This window comes from Molothrus aeneus, chromosome Z (genome assembly GCF_037042795.1).
Source record: "Molothrus aeneus isolate 106 chromosome Z, BPBGC_Maene_1.0, whole genome shotgun sequence".
Classification (NCBI taxonomy): Eukaryota; Metazoa; Chordata; class Aves; order Passeriformes; family Icteridae; genus Molothrus; species Molothrus aeneus.
The window spans coordinates 8,850,539-8,873,018 of NC_089680.1; the positions used below are offsets into that span (position 1 = coordinate 8,850,539).

The 22,480-nt window shown below is 46.9% G+C and overlaps 1 protein-coding gene across 3 annotated transcripts in view; it reads left to right on the top strand.

Moving 5' to 3' along the window:
* Positions 1–901: 901 nt before the first annotated feature.
* RUSC2 (RUN and SH3 domain containing 2) overlaps positions 902–22,480 on the top strand; it is a 35,959-nt gene continuing 14,380 nt past the window's right edge. For 2 of the 3 annotated variants that reach the window (XM_066568732.1, XM_066568734.1), the window contains exons 1-2: positions 902–1,132; positions 20,119–22,191. In XM_066568732.1, coding sequence (XP_066424829.1) covers positions 20,226–22,191 — 1,966 coding nt within the window. In that variant the 5' untranslated portion in view covers positions 902–1,132; positions 20,119–20,225. The remainder of the gene's footprint in view (positions 1,133–20,118; positions 22,192–22,480) is intronic. The other variant, XM_066568733.1, reaches the window with a different exon arrangement.

Here is a 22,480-nt window from a genome sequence, read left to right on the forward strand (position 1 = left end):
AGAAAAGCAAAAGCAGCCACATTTGTCCCTTGCACAGCTACTGTGCCCTGTCGGGAGCTGCACTACTCCGCCTATGGAGCAAGTTCCATCCCCCCTTCTCACCAGCTGCCTCTGGAAAGGCAGATATGGAAAAACCCTTCCAGATAGCAAGAGAGCCTGAGCTTTGCAGGTGGTGACCCCCTGTTTCAGGTAGGAAGATCTGCTGTGAGTTGTGAGATGCTAGGATCTAGCCCAGGTCATGGGCTTTAATCACAAACTGCAGCTAAGAGTTGGTGGGACCTTGATTTGAGGTCCCCTGTGAGAGCAGGGACTGCAGATATCCTGCCCCTGCCAGGTGGGTTCAGCACTGTGGGAAGTGGTGGTGGTTGTATCTTGCTCTGGAGGTGTCTGCATTTCAGGGACGCTGTATAGATACTGTTGATGAAGCTGTCTAGGGCAAGCCACTACCGAAATTTAAAGAAGCTTCAGGAAGCTTCTTGCAGTCTTCCCATCCTCCTCCTCCTCCTCCTCTGCATTGCTTTGCAGAATGCCATTTTATCTCTAAGGGTTCTAGCTGCCATTATCAACAGTAGGAACACTCCAGTCCCTTTTGCTTTCCTTTGCAAAGACAGGGTGAAGAGATCAGGCAGCCTGCAAACACACAGCATCCGAAATCCAGTCTCATCACAAAATAGGATGCTGCAGCTCTATTTTACGGCACAGGCTTCAATCTTTTTATTTCTCCTAATGCTGCCTACCTGATTTCCCTGTTCCTGTAAGAATCAATCCTCCATTATCCCCTCCTTTTCTGCTCCCTCCCATTCCCTGCCTTGTCTGAGTTCCACAGGGACTGACTGCAAGCTGAAGTGGCGGTGCTGTGGGCATGCTTGCTCCTTCACACGCAGCAACGTCACAGCAGCAGCAGCAGCAACAGCAGCAGGAGCATCGGAGATGTGATTGCGCAGACCCTCTGCATTGCCAGGGATGCAGCTGTGAAGAAAAAAAAAAAATTCAGGAAAAAAAAAATTGACTCTGTGTTTCCCACAGCATCCTGGTGAGAGAGCACGGAGCCTTCTGGAATCTGAGCGCTCAGGAGTGCCGGAGCAGAGTGTGTTCGCTGACGGGAGACGGGGGACGAAGGATCTGTGGAAAGGTGAGATGGACGAATTATCGGGGTGGGTGTCAGCTGTGCTGCTGGTTTTCAGGCCGCTCGGTGGCCGGTTTGTTTTTGCAGAGGATGCCAGCCAGCCGACGAAGCTTAAGGATTTTAAGGGTTGCTTTGTCTCTTCAGAGGCTGCATTGCTTTGGAGCTGGCTGTGGCTGTCATGGATGGGAGCGAGCGAGGAGGCTGTGGCTGCCGTGCAGAATGTGTGCTTGTCCATTGTAGCTGTGAAACAGCAGCTGTCATGTCCGGGGCTGGCTGTGCAGAGGCGAGTCGTGCTTCGCCCTGGCAGTGCCTCCGCACAGCTCTCCATTGTGCCTGCCATGGCAGCCGAGCCTGCACGCATTGGGATTGTTGTGGTTCCACCGCTGCCATGCTCCCCGAGCATCCCTGGCGGTGATGCTGCTGTGCAGCTCAAAAGCTGTTTTGACAGACAGTGCTTCCATGAAAAGACAGAGACAAAGGGCTCAGACAGAGGAAAGGTTGCTGTCACTGTGGCTTTTGCCTTCTTTTTTCGGCTTTTTTTTTTTTTTTCCTTCTTTTTTCCCTCCCCTAAATACTGGTAAATTGTTTGTTCAAAAGGCATTAGGGTAAATATCATGTCATGTAAAACAATGTTCTTCTGCTGAGTGATACACGGGCAGTGTGCAGGCTGGAGTCCTTTGTGTTGCCAGGGTGTGTCTGTGCTGGCTGTGTAAATGGATGCACTCTCCCTGCCTCTTTTCACAGATCAGATGAGAAAGGTTATCTAGGAATGGAGAAATTACTGCTTTTAATTATTGAAATGAGGGGTCCAGGCTGGGTACCAGTTACTGGAGCTTAATTACATGGTCTTGTTATAGCCAAATCCCTCTTTTCCCTCTCTGCCTTCCTTCTTCTTCCTCCCTCCCCCACCCTCTGCACAAATCCTTCCATTAAATTGCCTCTGCAAATAGAAGAAGGGCTTGAACAAAGAGAAGAATATATGTGGGACAGGGATATAGATGCTGGAGGGGCAACGTTCAGCATGACAGTGAGAACAATAAAGCAAAAGTATAAAAGAATGAGATTTTGGTATATGTGTTAAAGTGACGTGGCTGTAGGGGAATGTGCAAATGGGAATGTCATAACAAAAGGAGATAATCGAATAGCAGATCCAGTCTTTTGGAGTCATGGAAAATGCTGAGTGTGTGGGGTTGCAATTGCAGGATTTTGGGTGAATCTGAAGTAAATGGGAGCCACAGAGTAACATATCATACAGGGTGTGGATTGATGGGTGTCATAAAGGTGTACTAGAGTGCAAGGGAAGTAGAGATCTGTATTTTTATCTCCACACACCTGCAGGCTTTTATACCAGTGTTGCTAAAGAGTGAGCTTGGCTGGTCTTACCTATTTATGAAATTTTTTTCCCATTTGCCAGTGACCCAAGAGTAATTCAGACAAAGCTTTTTAGGCCTATAAAGAGCAACAGGATGACAGGAAAAATGTAGATAAAATGGTAGATGTTTAGCAGAGCTGCAGAGGAACCATGGAAAGAGGAGGCAGATGAGAGGCATTGCAGAGCTGGGGGAGCAGGAGGTTTGGGTCAGAGACCAGTGGGAGAGCACACAGAGGGGAAATTCAGGGTTGTCATTGTCAGAGAATGCAAATGTGTTGTTTCTGTTGTCATTCTCCAGCCTCTCACTGTGTTCCCCGAGACGCTCAGTGCTGTGTGCAGCCCTGCAGGGTTTGTGGGGGTGGGGGTGATCCTCAGCACAGCCTTTTCTGCAGTAGTTCTCCGGAGGAACCATTTTGATGCTGCAGGTTCTCATTTGGTTGCTTCCTCTCTGTCCCTATGGAGTGACAAGGCTCCACTGCCTTTATACCCAGTGATGATGGCAAACCCAGAGTTTCAGTGCAGGGTGATCCAGATGAGGAAGAGACGGCTTCCAGCAAAATCTCAAAGTGGCATGTTGCCTTCTTGCAGATCGATGACAATGTCCTGGAAGCAACATAAAGCTTCCTGAACTGCAGCTCCTTCTCACCCCTGTCTTGCTCTTGGACCTGGGAAAACCTCTCTGTGGCTCCCAGAGTCCAACCCTTTCAGGCTGTTGGGAGCAGAGAGCGGGATGTCTCCTGCAGGTATGCACCAGACTGGGTTTGTGGTGCTGCTGCAGAGCAGGTTCCTATGGGAGATGAGTGGTGGGTAACAACAGTGTGACTGTGTGCAGCACATCATGGGCTGGAGGGCAGGATGTGCAACAGAATGTACAGGGCACACATATGTGCATCAGCATGTGGAAAAAAACTCATATATATATATGTGTGTGTCTGTGTACAATGCCTGCCTTAAGGAATAAAAAAAAGGTGATGCAGCCTCCTCTGTGTGGGGTGGGAATGTCCCCAGGGCATACAGGCTGTGCCTGGCTGGTAGGTACCACTCTTACAAGAGCATCTGTTAAGCAGTGAGAGTGCACAGATAATCTCTGCCTTGAAAGATGGGCAAGAGGTTCTGGTGACTGGAACTGATTGAAATCATCCACAGACTGTGTCTTCCTCACTGCATCGATGCAGATGATGGAGATAAAGTACAGCTGGATCTCTAGATACGAGGGACCTGGACCTGCATTGCAGAAAGTGCAGGTGGCCCAAGAGAATATGCTGTGAACTCAGGAATGGTCTGCCCACTGCTCCATTACTGCTTGCCAGGTGTCTGAGGCTGTGTGAGCAAACAAAGAACAAATTTTTAGTCCCAGACACCTCAATTTTCTTCCAGTCTGATGTTCCTGGTGAGTCAAGATCTCACTCTGGTGTGGTTCCTGATACCCAGACAATACTCTGACTTTTGCAACCCCTTCTTGTGCTTTGCCCTGTTTTTAATTTATTTCCCTGTCTTATTTTTTTTTCTAGTGTTTTCTGAAAGACTTATGTAATAGTAAGGGCAGGTTGATAAATCTAACATGGGTCACTTTCCTTGCCTTTGCGGAACAGCTAAAGACTTTTACCTTTAATATTTGTCAGCCACATGGTTTCACCTTTTTCCTCTCTTTTCTAATGGGTATTTTTATCAATAGTGCAGTTGCCAGCTGTGAGCAACCAGCAATTCTTCCATTGTTCTGGGATCAAGAATATCCTGTCCTTCTGACTTGAGTGCTTTCATCTTTTTGAATTTGTTTCCAGTCAAAAGCTAATTTCCTTTTCTGCACCTTCTTCCTCCTGTATTATCCAACCTGTCATTGCTGCAGCTTCAATATTTGTTTTGCCAAAACAGCACTGAAGGTGCTGTTTTTCTTACCACTAATATCCTTCTTGGTGTTGATTCAGGTTGATCAGGAGCCTTTCTCTTCTAATTTCCTCATCTTTCTTGGTGAGTCTAGATTTTTTTTTAACTTAAATTCAAAATATTTTCTGCAGTACTTCTCCAAGCTGTTTATTCTTGTTGGCATTATAACTGTTTGTTCTGACGCGCCAGAGATCTGCTCTTTAAAAATTAAAAACGTTTCATTACAGCTCTGTTTGCTTTTTACCATTCTGTTTAATATAAACTGGGTCAGCTTGAGATGTTCAATCCAAAGCAACTTCTGTATCATGGGTGCTGGGTGAAAACTCATCTCAGGAGGCAAGGTTCTGATAGTTGAACCCAAAAAAAGTAAATCCAGTGTAAGAGATGTGGAGATCTCTGCTGGTACCTGAGAGATGGAGGATTGGAGGGAGAGGTACCTTCCTGTCAGCTGTGGAATCAAAGCCCATACTGGACAAGATTTTACTGTGGAAACCATTGGAATCATGCTTGTGGAAACCGTTGGAATCTGACTGGGAGTGGAAAGCCTCATTTCTACCTCTGCTGCTTCATGGGCAGTGTTCTGATGGGGATAAAGTGCTTCTGGTTGGCCAGTCCGTAAGCCAAAAGAGCCAGAAGCCCACCAACAGATTCCAGCTGTGTGAGAGGCTGGCAGGGGGTGAAATCCATAGCAATGATCAATGACAGCTGTATTGGTAACAAACCTTAGCAGGGATTTGCCATTACTGTTATTATCTGCCAAGCAGGTTCCCTGCATGCCCTACACTCATCTCAAAGTTGCTTACCCTCCAATGAGAAAGAAAGGGGCTCTCAAAATACCTCTGGTCTCTGATTCTGTTTCAGTTTTCTCTCTTGATGAAAATGATTTTAATATTTATTTTCTGAAAAAAGTGGGTCAAAGCCAGGATATGTGTTAAGATGAGCACAAAAGCAGGCTGGCCCACAGCTCTTTGTCTTCTCACCACAGTTGCGTTGCAGCCTCAGGATCATGTAGACAGTATTTTTTTCTACCCCTCAGACACATGCAAGTACTCCTTACTGGGCAAGGCTGTTGGTTGCTAAATTCACAGGTAGTGGGATAAAAAACCCAACCAAAACCCACTGTGTTTGTTAACTGCTGTAATGGCATGGAGGGGGAAGGCAGAGCTGTAGTGTTGGTGAGTGGCCATAATGTGGCTGATGGCAACTTCTTGCTCAGGCTCAAGTTCTGAGTTTGGGCTCCTGGAAGAGAGACCATGTGTTGGGTTTTGGGCAGTGCTGAGGCTGTGGGGCTGGCAGTACCTTTGAGTGATAAATAATCAATATTTGAGCCATATTGGCAATGCTTTGTACTGACCCTTGGCAAGTGATGGGAAACTGGCCTTGCCACCAAACTGCCACTCTGTGCTCCAACACAAAATGCTCTCTGGAAGCAGAGAACAAGTGTCACTGCCCTGTTATGCTTTTGGGGACAGTGTCAGAGATATTTCACAGTGTATGAATGATACCAGTTCTGTTTGGGAGGAAGGGAGTTTCTGCTCTGGGAGTTGTAGGGAAAAAATATTCAATTAAAATTTGTATGGAAAACCCTAGCAAATATCAGGTTTTCAGCTGATACTTTCCTCAGACCCTCTGTTACCTCAGACTAGAGTCCTTGCTCCCTACCCAATTTATACTAATCTCATCAGTTTGACTCCACAACCTCACCTTATTCTTTATGAACTCACAGTAGCTGCCATTGCTTCTGGGAGAACATGCCCTAAATGCTTTCAGTGTGCTCATTCTTTTCTGTCTGGTCTGCCTGCACTGGTACAGGACCAGCCACAAGGCTGCTTTGCCTCCTTTTGCCTGTAGGCCCAATTCCCCCAGGTTTGTTTAGCAAGATAACTTCTTTTGGTCCCTCTCTAGGGTTCCCTTGGCAAAGAGCAGGGATGCTCAGGCTTCATTGCCACGTGTAAGCCCCTGTGTAAGCTCAGATGGTATAGCTGTACTCCCAGATGCCCTTCTTAGCAGGGAGAATGACCCGTCTTGATTATTGTGCTAGCACAATTTTCTGCTCTTAGCAGGCAGGTTCATTACAGTGTTTGCTTACATGGTGTTTTTCCCTGTAGCCCCACCCTCAAACCTTTTCCAGTAACTCAGGTGGCAAAATGATAAGCCCATACAAGGAGAAGATCCAGTGGGAGGAGTGAATATTTCATATCTCTGGTCCCAAGATGCTGTTGACCCACACAGTGTATCTTCCTTGGCTTGGCCTAATTCATTCTGATGATTGATACCTGGAGTGACACATCTGCCTGGGGTTAGGCTTACTCTGGTCGACCTCTCCTTCACCACTTGGTCTCCTGTGAATTGCTCTTGTGGCTTCTAAGGGGTTTCTTGCCCAAGTATGTCTTAGCCTGAGCAGTGATTGTAGCTCCCTTCAGAAAACCACCAAGATGATTTCAGCATGCATCTGCACTTAGCTATTTCCTACTGGCAACATGCTGCTCTCACTCATCCACAGTCAATGGCATCTAACTCACTCTACTGCTGAGATTTGGCATCTAATTTATTCTACTGTCCTCCAACTGCAGGTTGCAGTGCTTCGAATGTTGTTGAGGAGAGCATTGTCCTTACGCAGATGTCTCCTCCACTTTCAGCCCCTTGTCATGTCCCTCATTTTCATTTCCATAGGCCCTTGCTATTTATAATTACTGTATAAAGCACTCTGAGGGTGGGGACTGCTTATTACAGTAAGCTGACAGCTTGTTTGCTCCAATGTGCTCCTCAGAGTGGCTGGTTTTGGTGAAGCACTTGGTCAGAGGAGAGGTGAGGAGCATGGAGCACAAGGTGACCTCCAGCATCCTGACCCTGGTGAGGAGGGGTAGCCAGTCCGTAGCACAATAGGAGAGGAAGAGGGGGGAAACTGCATGAAAACAGATGTGTCCTGGCACTGACAGGCAGTGGCATGGGCGTGGTTGATGCACAAAGGTGGCAGTGCTCCAGCCACAGCCATTCAATTTATGCTTGGCTGTTATCTGCTTGAGACACCGGGAGTCATTTTGGATCCACTGAGGTTTCTGTGATCTCTGGTTTTCTTGGTGACTTTGAAAAAATTTCAGAGACTGCACAGAATATTTCCATCTTCGTAACCCTGACCTCTCCCAGGCTTTGTGCTGGTGACATGATTTGGTACCCCAAGGTAGAGAAACACCCCAAACTGAAATGATGCATTTGTGATTGTTCCAGGGCACTGAGGAGTGATTCTGCTCTGTACCAGAGCACATTCAACAGCCAGGATTTTGGTCCAGTGCCTTGTTTCTGCTTTCCCCTTGGCAGAGTTGAGGTTGAAAAGAAAAACCACAACAACCTCTCCGCCTGCCCATCAAAATGAAAGGGGAACATTCTTTCAAGGGTACAGGCCACTAGACCTCACTGCTTTAGTGAGAAAAATTCACTTTGGAGAAATATCCCTCAGCCCAGACCCTAGTAAGACTTTGAGGACCCTTTTAGCTCTTGAGGGACCTCAAAGAGAAATTGCTTGTTGACATGCTGAGAATGTATGCAGCCTGAGAGAGCAAGCTCCAAAACCCACACTCCAGAGACGAGGGAAAACCAGCTGCTTTCCTCAGAGAACAGATATATTTAAAAACATCCCCAAATTTATCCAAGGCTACTCTTGTTGGAAATCTTGAAATTTTTTAGCTTGCTGATAAGTTACATAAGTGTGTGTAAGAGAAGATGGTCACAAAAATATACTTCATCTGATTCCAAATTATTAAACTGATTAAATGCATTTCAGCTCATTAAAGCGATATTATTAAACTGCAAAAAGTAACTGGTTGTCACCCTGGTCATAAGGGACATTAACTGGCAGGAATATACATATGGATGTTAATGTATATAAGAAATGGAATGGAAGATTATTTTACTGCTTCTAATCCCACTGCCAATTGGAAAACTGTGTGAAATTAGTCACCCCAGCTCAGAAGCATGAATGCATAGCTGGAGGGAATTGAGAAACTGCCTAGGAAACTGAAAAAGTCTCTGGAAAATGTTCCTAAGAGGAGAGATTGAAAAAATGGAAGTTACTTGTGGTAAATGGGAAACTGTGAGGTTTGTGATATGAAATACTGAACAATCCAGAGAAAGAAAATCATGATTTATGAGGTGCCCTGATTGTAATGTGAAAGCACTCCAGGAAATAAAGGAGGATTATTTGAAACTGATAATATGAATACTTTTCACATAGTGTGATTAATTAGTCCGTGAATCTTGCTTTCAAACTTCAAAGCCCAGCAGTATTCCCAAATGGCTTGGCATTCTTGTGAATAAGACTACCCAGTGTATTTATAGAATGTGTTCAGAAGTTGCAGAGCTTTAAAACCTTGTGGTTTTGTTAAGGCCCATCTCTCAGTGCAAGGGCTTAACACAGGCAAAGGTTTGTCTCAGCTACATCTTCTCTGAGACTAATGGTCCAGAAAGGATGCAACAGCTTCATCAAGAAGGAAGATGTTCAAATGTGAACATGTCCTATCTGCAAAGATCTATGAGCCTGCAGTCTTAAAGTGTCTCCTCAGTTCTCTCAAACACCCTTGAAGTGATTAAAAGCAGACTACTCACAGAATCATAGGATAGTTTGGGTTGGAAAGGACCCTGGAGTTCCCATCTCATTCCACACCCCTCCATGGGCAGGGACACTCCCAGTAGACCAGGTTGCTCCAAGCCCAATCCGACCTGGCCATCCTTTCAGTAGACTTGGTAGGTCTCCTGGAACTCTGACTGCTCTCAGAATCAAGGATCATCCTTGTTTGCCCTCTTTTTTTTTTTTTTTCCCTAGTCAATAGGTCTGTGTGGCCCAATATGATCAGCAGAAGACCTTGGTTAATCCAGGGTTATCAGATTTAGTTTACCCTTAATGCTCTGTTGAGCCCAGTCGTTCAAGCCTAATTAGCACATGAGCTGTCTTGTGGAGTGATATCCTAAAATAAACTGTCCTGAATAGAGCTTTACAAACTGAGCTCAGTTTGGGTTGCCAGCCCCTACAAGGGATATGGTTTCCCTCTCAGAAGGAAAGTATGTGTAATCATTAGGAATGTCTGGTCTGCTTCATAAGTATTTTATTAAGATTCTGGCTTGCCTTTTGTTAGTTCTGCTGCATGGAAAATATTCTGTTATATAAACTGATGTTGTGGTTTCATCCAGAATCTCTTGAGTTCTGCCTTGCTGCCAGCCATGTGAACATACAAACACACCCACACTTCAGGAGGACACTTAGAGAGAGGTTGGTAATCGGACCAAGGATCTGGGAATACTCTTGTGCTTGAGCAGAACGGAAATCTTGGCACTGAAGGTTGGCAAATTGAGTAGAAAATATGATCCTCTCCCTGCCCTAGCCCAAGGACAAGTAATGAAGTTAAATATCCCTATGTTCAAAAGAACTGACAGATAACTACTAGTGTGGCATGTAATTTGGAGTGGAAGGCAGTGGTTCAGGAAGTTACAAGCTCTAAAAATTTGCAAGAATTCCAAAAAACAAAAGGGACACTGAGGGATGATTGTATAGTCTTGTAAATTTCGATGGGCAGTTACAGTGCTCTGCAATGTAAACTACTCCCAAATGAAGGAGGCTGGTTGTGACAGGGTAGTCTCACAATGGCCCAAGGATTTGTTCCTACATCAGACACCTCTTGTCTCAACATTCCAGAAATAATTCTGCCTTTTTTATTTTTACCCACAGTGAAGTGAAGATTCAGGCATGACTGAATCTGAAATGAGATTCAGACATGACTGCAGAGGACCTGTTTGTTCAGCTACCTGGCCAAAAATAGGGTCAAGAAATGCATGATCTTAGCAGTAATCAGGCAATTTCCATTTTCAAATATGAGTGCTAAACAGTCTTGTCCTCCAGCTGCCTTCAAGGGACTGTAAAATCCAGCCTGGGTGTAAAAGCATTTGGGTATCAGTGTTATTATCATATATATCCATGTATTAATATATTATCTATATAATGTATTTCTATTGTATTATAATATATATAATATAATATAATACAATATAATACAATATAATACAATATAATACAATATAATACCAACATCTATATCATATGTGGTCTTAATGTCCTTCAGAAGGCAGGATAAATTCTACATATTAACTCCTCAGATGCTGCTTTTATTGGGCTACTGATCTTTTTTGCTTTATACAATGCTATCATTCCCAAATCAGGGAGTTGCCAGCCTCCAGACAACTATGTATTCCTGCAGAAGCGACACAGGAAAATGTCTTCCTGTGTATCCAGGCATTTCTTCTGGTCTTGGTAGAACAGCCTAGGGCTAGAAAGGGTTAAAGTCTCCTGTAGCCTGAGCAGGAGTCAGCTGTTGGTCACAGCTGCTGATTGAAAAACCATTTAGATGTGCATCGTGGAAGAGGAACATCGAGTAAAAGCAGGCTGCTGCTGGGATGTGTTCTGTTTGTGCCTGATTTTGGCGCTCCTGATTTGTTTGCACGCAGTGTGCATTAAATTCCGTGTAGGATTGCATCATTTAATGCAGCTTTGCAGATGCAGGCATTCAGGCTGCCTGGCAGACCCGATGTCCATCACTCCTAGGTAATGCCATACCTGTACTGCTTCTCCTGTTCACTGGGGTGTGGCAGCAAACCATTGCAGCACCGCTGTGTTCCAGTCTGAAAATAATCCTGCTGGCACTTTTGGACATTTCTAGCTGCTTTATTTACCATTACTTGTGGGGTGATTTTTTGTTATTCCAAGAGCTTGGCCTGGATGTGGTTTTACTTGACTCCCCTGTAGCCGCTTTTGCTGTCTGTTCTGTTTCTGCTGTTGAGCTGCATGAGGTTGCACATCTGTGACCTGCCATCCCAGAAATGTTTGTTTTCACTTGAGAGTGATTCCTATATATGTGGCGCTCTGGGCTGAAGAGACAGTAAACATAATTTTACAGCCTCTTTTTACAGAGTTATTTTAAAGCTGAGTTCTTTATTTGTCAGGCTTTTTCAAGTGGTCACTAATGCTTTTGTCTTGCAGGGAGAGTTTTTGTTCTTGCAGGGATTGTTTTGCAGCTGTGATTCCTGCAGTACATAGTCTGGACAGAAGTGCAATGCCAGTTTTAATCTGCACAGAAAGGAAGCAATAGGGAAGATATACAGCCACAGAGTGGCTGGAGTCTATGTGGATGTGCTAAGCTGTGCTGCAGCAAGACCTTGTTCACAGTGAAGACAGACTGTCTTTGTCTCCATTTTAGGCCTTAGCTTGTCTTTTTCCCCCAAGTCATGAAGATGGTGGAAGATATAGGACTACTTGAGGTAGAGCTGGCCTTGTATGGTTTTTTTTGTGCAGATGAAGACTTACTCCTGAAATTATCCTCCCATAAGCTTTGGATAAGTAGGTCATCTGCTTTGCCATGGTCTGGCCAACACTATGTTGCCTGAAGCCAGATTCCAGTAAGGGTCAGGGAAGAAAATCCAATGCAAGTGATATGTCACTTCTCTTTGAGAGGTCTTTCCAAAGCATGGTGCAGGGTTGTTTGAACTGACAGATGCAAGTAACCAAGGTGACCACAATCACAGCTGCAGTGCAAAGAGTAGATTTATCCCATCACTGTGCTGGCTGGAAGGTTTCAAAAACAAATGGGGATGCATACACTGCTGAGCTTACTCCATCTTAGCAGGGACCAAAAGCACATGGGCCCATTCCTGGGCCTCCACATCTCAAAGGGCCTGGCCCATGTGCAGTGTTTCACAGTTCTGTGCTTTCTGTAACCTCCAAGCTTCTCATCCCTCTTTCTCCCAGCCAGGAGACCCAAGTGTGTGAAGAATAAAGTTTAAATCATTGACAGCATTCTGTTGTCTTCTTCTTCTACAAGACAGAAAACAACACAAAGAAAACACATTACATGAAATTTCCCACAGTGTATAGTCTTAGCATCCCCCAGCTGCCAGGTTGTCTTGAGTGACAATTCTCTTTTTCCCCCTCACTAAATTTTCCACTTTCAAGCCTTTTCTCCCTGCAGTGGTATGATTCTTGGGGTGCTCTATGCAGGGCCAGGAGTTGGACTTGATAATCCGGATGGGTCCCTTCTAACTCAGCATATTCTATGAATCTGTGATTCTAATTATAGGGATGCTACATATCCCCAGCAAGCCCAGAAATCTCCAGTCCTGTTGAGACTATCATGTCCTCTCCATTTCTTGATGTCATCTCAGGAGCCTTCACCCTGCTGTGGACACCTGAATAAGAACAGCTGCCCATTCACCATTGCATGTAGCCCCGTGACAGACTTAGGGAACAGTTTTGCCACCCTGTGCAGGCACAGATCAGGGAGCTGGCCTTGATTCCTGAAGCCGAGCTGAGTTTGATGCCTGACTCCCTCAGCCAGACACTCCATTCCTTGCCTCCTGTGGCTGCTGTGGTGGAGAATTTTGAGCTCACAGTTCCTAGGCATAGAAGGTGGTGGGAAAACCTTCAGTCCAGCTTTCTGCTGGCTTTGACTCAGGTTCACCCACAGCTGATGGCTGTGGTTTTGTCACCACTCAGCTGCAGCTGCTGGTTTGTGGGGTCCTCAGTTAGGCAGGTCAGTAGAAGGAGCACAGTGATGGGGCAACCAGCTGGCAGCCCTGCTTTGCACAAATCATAGAAGCATACCATGGCTTCGGTTGGAAGGGTCATCCAGTTCTGTCCCCCTTGCCATGGACAGGGAAGCCACCCTTTAGGTCAGGATCACTAAGGCCTGACCAAAGCTGTGCAGTTAGGGAGGGGTAGTCTTGGCAACTTTGAATACTGAGTGTGCCCAGAAATTTCATGTACTTACATGATTTTCTTTCTTTCTCTGTGGGTTCTTGAGTGCTCTGGTGACCCTGCAAAACCCAGGCTCCAGCACCCAGTCAGATCTGCACTTCAAAATGGAATTGTGTGATTTCTGCTGTTTTAAGATCTTCAGGAAGCTTTCAGAGTGCTCAGGCAAAAAGATGCTATGCAAGCATAGTCCCTCCTGCTGCTACTGCTGCTGCTACTAGAGAGTCTGTGATAAGAAAGGATTTACTGTGTCTGCAGTTTAATTCATTAGCAATTTCTGTGTGATATGAACAGCTAGAAACATCAGTCTTTTTCTTCTCTGCGGATTTGCATAAAGTAATTAGGAGCATATGTGCTGGGGGCTGGGGCCGGGAGGAGGAGGAGGAAGAGCAGGTTCCATCCCAGAGCACCTCAGTGGATGCTCTGAGTCATGGCCTGTAAATGGCTCTTGCCGAGTGCCACATGCCAGATGATGAGTCACAGAGCAAGGGAGCCCAGAAAAGGGAGAAACTGGTTGGGTCACTGTCCTGGCTCCTATATTAGCTGGTACAGATCTGCTGCTTGAGCTGTTTCTGATGTCTTGTGTAACTCTAAATACACAGAGCAGCTGGGGCTTCTTGTCCTCTGGCTGGGAGGCAATACCTTCCTCACGCTGCCTGTGTCATCATCAGCAATACACACACGACAGCCATTGCTTAGTTTTGTGTGTGCTGGTAACCCCTGGCCCATGCAGCTCCTTTCTGCCAGCAGCAGAAGGGCTGTGACTGACCGTCACGTGCTGTGGTTTCCATTTGGAACACATCATGATCCCATATAGTTCTGGGATGTAATGATACATTAATCATGGGCTTAGTCAGGCTGTCCTGGAAACCACTGGAAAAAGCCCTGGCCAAGGCAGGGCTTTGTGGAAAGAAAAGGGAAGTGGTCTTTTCAGGAATCACTACATAGCATCACAAGAGGGATCAGCCTGAGCAGAGGCAGAAGTTTAGGAATTATTTAGTCTTTCTATTTTTCTGCACCTCCCTTTAAACGTAAAGTGCTGGAATATTCACCCTGGGAGCATGCAGACCACCCTGACTATGCTCCCTGTCCCCTGAGGCAGGGAAGGAGAGCTGGAGGTTTAGGATGAGTTAAACAATAAACATTTCCTTTTACACCTCTTTTTTTTTTTTCATTAAACTCACTGGATGATTTAATAAAGCACTTAATGAAGGTGTGAATTTGATAGAGATGTATTAGCTGGCAAGTAAAAAACAGGTGTCCAAACAAATACCACTAAGTAGACTCATCCTGCAACAACTTGCAGGCTTCCTCACCTCCTCCCTCTGCTTACACATTTCCATGGTTCAGACCCATTCCCAGGCCACTCACCCTGAACCACTTATCCTCTTCTCTGATGCTGCTCCCTGAATGCCCTCCAGTTTTCTGGAATCTTCCTAATGAATTCTTGTTTAAAACCATCCAGTACTTTCTGGCAGCTTTTGTAGTGGCAGAGCTGGGGGCAAGGATGAACTGCAGCATTGGTACGGGATGCAGTGAGCCCTGAGATCCCCCACACTGTTTGAAGGGTGGTTTTTAGTTTGGATCAATCTCCCAACCCTTTTGCCTAGAGGTAGACATACAGGGAGTAAACTGAAAATATCTCTCCCGTGGAGCAAAGGAGCAAAGAGGAGATGTCTGTATTGTGCCTTTGTCTGCAAGATCACACAAACCGTTGCTTTTTGCAGCATTTCTACTGGTGCTTGTTTTGTAGGGCTGTGAGGTTTCTTCAGGCATGTTAGTGCAAATGCATTGTAGGAGTCAGGGCTTCACATGGAACAACCCTCAAAGAACAAGCAGCTCTAATACAAAAGAATTTTTTCTGCTTCTTCTGTGAAACTGAATGCCTAGCTTTTAACCCTGTTTTTGCATATTTCACCCTTGAATGACATGATGAATTTTGGTCTGCCTGAGGAAGGTGATGATGACAGTGAAACCAAAGCCATACAGAAGGAGTCAGCAATAACCCTCACAGTTAAAGGTTTCCTTTGGACACTCAATTTCATGGATGAAGTGACTGAGGTTTGTAGAAACAATAATCTGTTCAGAAAAGCCATCCTCCAAAAAGCCAGCATTGCCTCCAGCTGACAGTTCTGATGATGCTGTGCTTGCTTCCTCATTCTCTGTGCTCTGTGTGCAGTCTTTTTACATTAAAATCACATTTATCTCTCATATCTCTGCCTGCCTCCTCCAATGCATTACATTTTAGGAGGAAGCCTGTGTTACCATGAGCTGAACCCTGTCGCCCCATGTGTCTGCAGGGGATAGCACAGAGCAGGATATTAAGAGTTCAGCTCTAGAACTCCAAAATCCTGGCTGGAGCCATAACAAGTATCAGAGTATGCCTGGAGGTGTGCAGCCACCACACATGACTCGTCAGCCCTTGGAGGCAATTGCAGCCAGGTCTGGTGGCTTCTGGATCTTCTCAGCAGTTTTGCAGAGGCAGGAGTTGGTACCTGAGGCTGAGGAGTCATGAAGCTGCACCAACCACCTTTGAATTAGCAGAGTGTCCTCAGTCTTAGGGGTGTGACAGGACAGGGATTTGAGGGCCTCTTTATAGTGGTCAGCAAGGACTTAAAAGGCATGGTGTGCAGAGCCCAAAGGATTCTGCATGCTCCTATTACCTGCAGCATGCAGCCTCCTCTCTAAAGCTCAGGCATGACCTGATAGGCAGCTCTCAGATCAGTGCTGAACCATCCTTTGCTGCTCAGCACTCACCAGCTTTTTACCTAGAGTTTTGCTGCAGTTAAGGAGTTTTTGTTGTATTTATTTCTGTGGGGGTACAATCATGCATGAGCAATTCCGTACCAAATGCAGGCGTCTCACAAAAAGCTGTTTTCCCTGCTCTGTATTATCCTGTTTGGAATGAAGCATCCACAACGTGGCTCTCACCTTCTCCAGGTAACCATTAGCACCTCAAGGAAGAGCTCCCTGAATAAACAACCCATATCTGCCATGTTGCAGCAGATGGTGTCAGTATGGAGAAGGCAAGAATTCTGACATCTGAAAATAAAATGGCTGATGTATAGGCGTGTCTAGAGTCGTGGTGCTCCCTGCATGTCTCCCTGCCTTGCACTGCTATTATACCTTCTTCTAGGCAGGAATCAGTGCTGGATGCTGTGTTTGTTCTTGTCTGTGTAGCATTGAGCAGGATTCATGACAACAATAAGAACAATTAACTGATTTGGCAAAAAATGTTCAGGTATGAACTGCCTAACCACATCTGTAAATTTCCTGTTGCAAAAGTGAAGTGAGTGCTTTACGAAGAACTGATCAAAACCAGCAAGATCTGAAACTGGTCTGCTTGCTGCATTTTATTCCCCAACGTCAATCCCAGTGTAGCAGACCCTGAGTAGGAAGAGGAAGGATACTTCTGCAGTCTTCCAGAATAAGGAAGGGTCAACTAATGGTGCAGCCTGGGAGGATGCTCTGGTGTTGGGAACCGAACAATCCCTGTGGTGGCAGTGCCATTGCCAACTTCCCTGCACCCCTAAGTCCAGAGGAAGCCAGGAGAGGTTGCGAGGGAGAGAAAAGGAGTAGCTATGGTACAAAATGTCCTGCCTATCCCTAGGGAAGCCATCAGAATGTCTCCTGGCAGGAGCTGTCTGCATGTCACCTATGATCCTGCACCTAGGAGCCTGGCTCTGGGAGCAGGTCGTGGGTGAGGGCAGGGTGGGCATCTGTCTGCTGCAGGTCTCTGGTGGGCAGTGAATTGCAGCCCACCAGGGAGCCTGTGCTGCTGCTGGAGCCAGAGAGCTGGGCAGAGCCCTGTGTTGCAGCCAGAGCACCGGAGAGACAGATGGGAAATGGCTGCATGTCAGTGCTGACATTTTGCCGTCAAATGTCAAAGTGTGTCTGTGCAAGCCTGTCCTCCCACAGTAGCTTCTGTGCTGACGTGAATTGTGTGCTGCTCAGCAGGGCCTGTCAGCAGATGGGTGCTGGTGCTGGGAGCCTGCTCCAAGCAGCCATTTCCCAGAGGCAGCAGAGACCTGGTTCTTCAGCAATGAAGTGCGCTGCCATCGCGGTCTGTATCTATAAAATGATGCTTTTCAGGTGGCTGCATTGTGGCAGCACTTGAAATACAGCAAAGCCTGGTGGGGAGATGTGATGTGAGCATTACAGTCATACACAAGAGCAGAAACAAAGGTGGGGTGGGCTATATGAGAAGATAGGCACTGAGAGACCAGCTTTTTACCCAAAATGCTTGTGAGATGGGAGTGGGAGGACAGGATAGGCTTCTGCTGAGTGCAATAGAAATAAACTCAGATAAACCCAGAGCTCCTGCTGTGCCATCAGTGGTGCACAGGGTCCAAATTGAGGCAGGACACCCTTCCAGCAAGAGAGGGTGTGTGTGTGTGTGTCTGTGTGTGTGTTTGTGTGTCTGTGTGTGTGTGTGTGTGCTCTCAGGGTCAGGAGCTGCTGTCATCCACCGTGGATCTTGAGCAATGGGGTCCTAGGAATCCTTGATGAAGAAAATCTGCCCCCCAGGATCTGGGCTGAGTAGACATCAGCCTCTGTGGCAGCAGCTGTGGGAAAGGAGCCAAAGGCTTGTAAGACTTTGGCTTGTAAGGCAAAGGCTTTTACACCCCTGAAAGGGGTGTAAAGGCTAATAGAGATTTTAGGGAGACTACAGGTGAGGGGGACTTTAGGGTTACACAGTTAATAGTCCGGTTGGATATCCACCACCTGGTCCAAGTGGTCCTCTCTTCCTCAGAGCCTAAACCTGGATGAAACATCCCAGGAGAAGCAGACATGTAGGTGAGGGTTCCAGCCATGTAAGACTCTGGTGGCATCTACCAGAAGGCCTGTCTGTTCTCTGACACTGGTGTTAGCATTAACTTTTGCATTATTGGGTGTTTACTGCAAACATTAGCTCTGTGTCCCTCTTTGTGTTTTTATTTCCTGCCAACATCATCCTGTGCCTCTGAGAAGCACTACTGTGCGTGGGAGGAAAGTATTTCTTTTGATCATTTTTATAATCTTCTAATTGCTATTCTTACATCTTGAAAGAAGTGAAGTTCCTGATGTTTCTGTGTAGCTGTCTCATTGCTCATACTCTTGTTCTAACTTCATTTAACCCACTTTTCTCACTTTCCCTCCTGTGCTCCCATGTGCCTTTGCAGGTCTGCTCCAAATCCATTATCACCCCACAGTAACAAAGGCTGAGGGTAGGTAAGGTAGGCAAAAGTCACTGTGAATACCATTTTCTGGAGTCTGAAGGTCAGTGATGGAGGCCTTGGAGTCCAGAGCAATCCCAGGATCCCAGGATGCAATTTTCAGGGTGCAGTGATCACTGGGGATGCCTGGATGAGTTATGGGATGTCTAATGCTGACCAAGGGTGCTTGGGCCAAGGTTTTCAGAACAAGTGGTTGGTCTATGAGAGCATTAGGTAATTTTTTAATCTCTCAGACTCATCCTGGATCACTGCTCTCTTTTGTGGTTTCTCCCTCTCCTTGCTGCCCTAGCTGCCTGCTGATGCACTTGTCTGTGTTGGATTATCTGATCTGTAGAAGGGAAGGCAAGAGGAAAACCCCCTCCAGGCTTGTGCTGGAGGTGCTTGTAGGCTGGACCTTGGGGTTAGGTGAGGTGGGAGAACTGGGTTTGTCCTTTGCTCTCCCATGTCAAACGCTGGTGAACATCTACAATTAAGATGAAGAGAGACTTTTGGCATGAGCAGAGAGTGATGGGACATAAGGGAGAAGCTTTAAACTGAAAGATGGCATGTTTAGATTAGATATTAGGAAGAAATTCTTTACTGTGAGGGTGGAGAGGCACTGGAACGGGTTACTCAGAAATTGGCCCATCCCTGGGAGTGCTCAAGGCCAGATTGGATGGGGCTTTGAGTAGCCTGGTCCTATGAGGGTTGGAAAAAGGTTTTCTTTAAGGTCCCTTCAGTTCAAACCATTTTGTTATTCCTCTGGCTCTGTAAGAACCTGCTATTTTGTGAGCATGGGGAGAGTGGGACTCTTAGTGCCCTGCCTGTGCTGTGCCCTGCCTGTGTGGCTCCTGGGACTGTGGCAGTCACACTGTTGTGAAGTGCAGCAGGTAATAAGCAGGTAAATGACACAGATACTGTAGCAGAGAGATATTATCCCCTCCCATTCCACAGTAGGGACCTGTTTGAGCTGAGATTTCACCATCAGCCAGAGGTCAGCAAAAGTCAGTGTGCTGTATGGGACCTATTTGACCAATGCCAGTGGCTCCCCATGGTCCCACTGAGGTCATCCACTCCTTTTCACTGGGGAAATCCTTGTGTACATAAGTAGTTGCATTTTTTGGCATGTCCCCCTGACACCATTAAAAGGGCTCAGGACCTCATGGAGTCTCCTGGATTTTGGAAAGGAATGACTTTTTCTGCTTTTATGTTCCAGTCTGCTCCTCTTTCCAGTCTCTTCTGGGACATTTGTGTGTGTCTGTTGCAAGACCTTGCCATGTTTGGTTCTTGGAGGAAAGTTCAATGTACCTAAAAGGAAGCAAAGATGTTCAGTCCAGTGTGAGAAGACAGACTGCTCTCACCAGAGTGCAGTGCTTCCCTTCAGACCCTGTGCAGTTTTCCTATGAGCACACAGTGCCATCTGCAGTGAGGTGTTTGTTTGGCCCAAATCCTGTGCAGCCCTTTGGCCTCATGACTAAAATCAGTTACTCTCTTCAGATATCTTTGAGAGGGGTCAGGTGAAATCACAAGTGTTGTCCCAGGAGCCTGCATAGAGGGTGACACGTTTGTTTTACTTTTTGATGGTTTGTTTCCCAGAAGAAGAACCTCGTGCTCAGGGACTTGTGCTGACAAGGAACCAGTCTGTTTGATCCTTGTCAACACATGAAATCTTCAGTCAAACCAAGGATGCTTTAAATAGCCACTGCCTTTCCTGAGAGGTGACTTCCTTTGTGATTTTGTCTCTCTGTAGGTATCTGAATTCCCTCATGAGAAGTGTCCTCCCTGCCTCTCATGTGCAGCCCTACCTGTTCATGGGTGGTACCAGCTTCACTGATGCCCTGAAGAGTGTTCCTCACCATGGATAGTCCACCCAAACTGACTGGTGAGACGCTGATTGTCCATCACATTCCCCTGGTGCATTGCCAGGTCCCTGATAGACAGTGCTGCTCCATGAGCAAAAGGACCAACCCCTTCTGCCAGCCAGAGCTCACCATTACACGGACCTCTGCTCTTCCAGACAGAGACCTCTCACAGACTGACTCCTTGGTGTACAGCAGCTTTCTCCAGACCTCTGAAACCTCAGCAGAGGCCTCAGATCACAAAGAAAGGAAAGCAAGGGATCTGATTGTCCCTAGCGTCAGTAAGCGACACAACCCTTTCCTGCTGAGTGAGGGTGAAGACCTCAGTATTTTTGGGGATGACTTGGGTCAAAAATCTTTCCACCTTCACAACTCACTCGTTGATGGCAAGCCTCCCTTCAATCTGCAGGATCTGGCCTTGCCCCCTTTCCACCTCCACGACTCCAACCACATTGTGAAATCCTGGAACATGGCCAGCCGGTCTGGTGTGGTGGATGGGCAGGAGGACAAACTCGGCAGTGATGACATCCAGAAGAGGAACAATGCAAACAGGTGCCATCAGGCCTCAGAACGCATGGAGCTGGATGAATGCAGCTGCCATCGTGGCAGCTCCTCCAACTTCTCCTTTGACAGTGGTGACCAGGAGTGGAACCAGAACATGGGTGAACCGCTGAGGAATCAGGATGCCCTGCACAGGACATGCAGTTGTTCCAGCTCAGAGATCCAGCACTGTCGCTGCTACAGTTCGTCAAGTCAGTCTGAAGTGATTGACCAACAGATGGGCTACATCAGTGACTCTTCTTGCAACAGTTCTGATGGGGTCCTGGTGAACTTCAGTGCTCTCTACAACAAAATGAATGGTCAGCCTCAGTCCAACCTGAATTCAGCTAACCTGTCCTGTGACTCTTCCTTCTGCAGCCACTCAGACACAGGAGCTTTTTACCTGGATTTACACTCATCACCCACTGAATCCAAGATGTCTTGCGAGTCGCATAACCCAGAAAGTTCGGGGAAGGTGTGTGGGTGTCAACACTCCTCCTCACCTGTCCTTGATGCTAACTGCAATTCCTACCATCTCCACTGTGAGCCTTGCACATCGGAGAGCTCAGACCTCACTGCCTGCTTCCAGAGCCAAGCGCGGCTTGTTGTGGCTACTCAGAATTACTATAAGTTAGTCACATGTGACTTGTCTTCCCAGTCATCCCCCAGCCCCGCGGGATCTTCCATAACTAGCTGCTCAGAAGACCAGACCAAGGGTAGCCCAGCCCAGCCCACAGAATACTATCTGTTCAGAAGGCCCGACCTGAGACAAGAAGGCAATGTAGAGTGCAGTGAAGAGGAGCCAAAGGGAGAATCCAGCCAGAACATGATTGAGGGTCAGGTCTATGTCAATGTGTCACCACCGAACCTCAACACAAGCCGGCAGCGATCCAGGAGCTACGATCAGAACCTGGACAGGAGTCCTGGCAGCAGGCTGGGCTCCTTGGAGCGCATGGTGAGCTGCCCAGTCAAGCTGAGTGAAAGTCCAGCAATACCCATTCAGAGCTCTCCCCCCAAGAGGGTGACATCGTTCGCTGAACTGGCTAAAGGACGGAAGAAGAATGGCACCTCCCCTCCGCACCGCTCCAGTGGTGATTCTTCCCTGGAGTTCTCTCCTATCCCTGAGACTCAGCGGGATTGCCCAACCTTCCTTGAAGAAAGAGCTCGGCGCAGCCAGAGTCTTCCACCCATGCCCTTCATCCATGGCCTGAACCGGAGCTGCGAGGGCTTCTGTTTGAATCATGCTTTTGGGGACAGCCAGGCTTTGTGTTCCACCAAAGACTCCGTCTCCAGTGAGAAGGTCCCCAGTGGGCATGGGGCAGGTGAGCAAGCCTCTCTCTCCCTGCTGACGGAGGCAGATGCCAGCTTCTCGGGTGGCTCTGCCAGTGGCCACGGACAAAAAGATGTTAGAGCCCGAGCAGACGGTAAGGAGCCAAACAAGGCAGAAGGGAGAAGTAAAAAGGAAGGCAGCTCGTTGGGATATGAGGGGAGTAGCAGGGAAACCTGCATGGTGATAAGAGACCAGTGTCGGGGCAGTTTGGTTCCTGGTCTGCCAGACCCTGGGACAAAGCCTTGCTGTGCTTTGTCACAGAAGCCTTTCAGTCTCATATCAGGGCAAGTGTCTTGTCCTTGTATTTGTAAAGCCTTCTGAGGGTTTGTTCATACCTCTCATATTGTGTTAGCAAGGACATGGCATTAATACTGAGAGAGTCT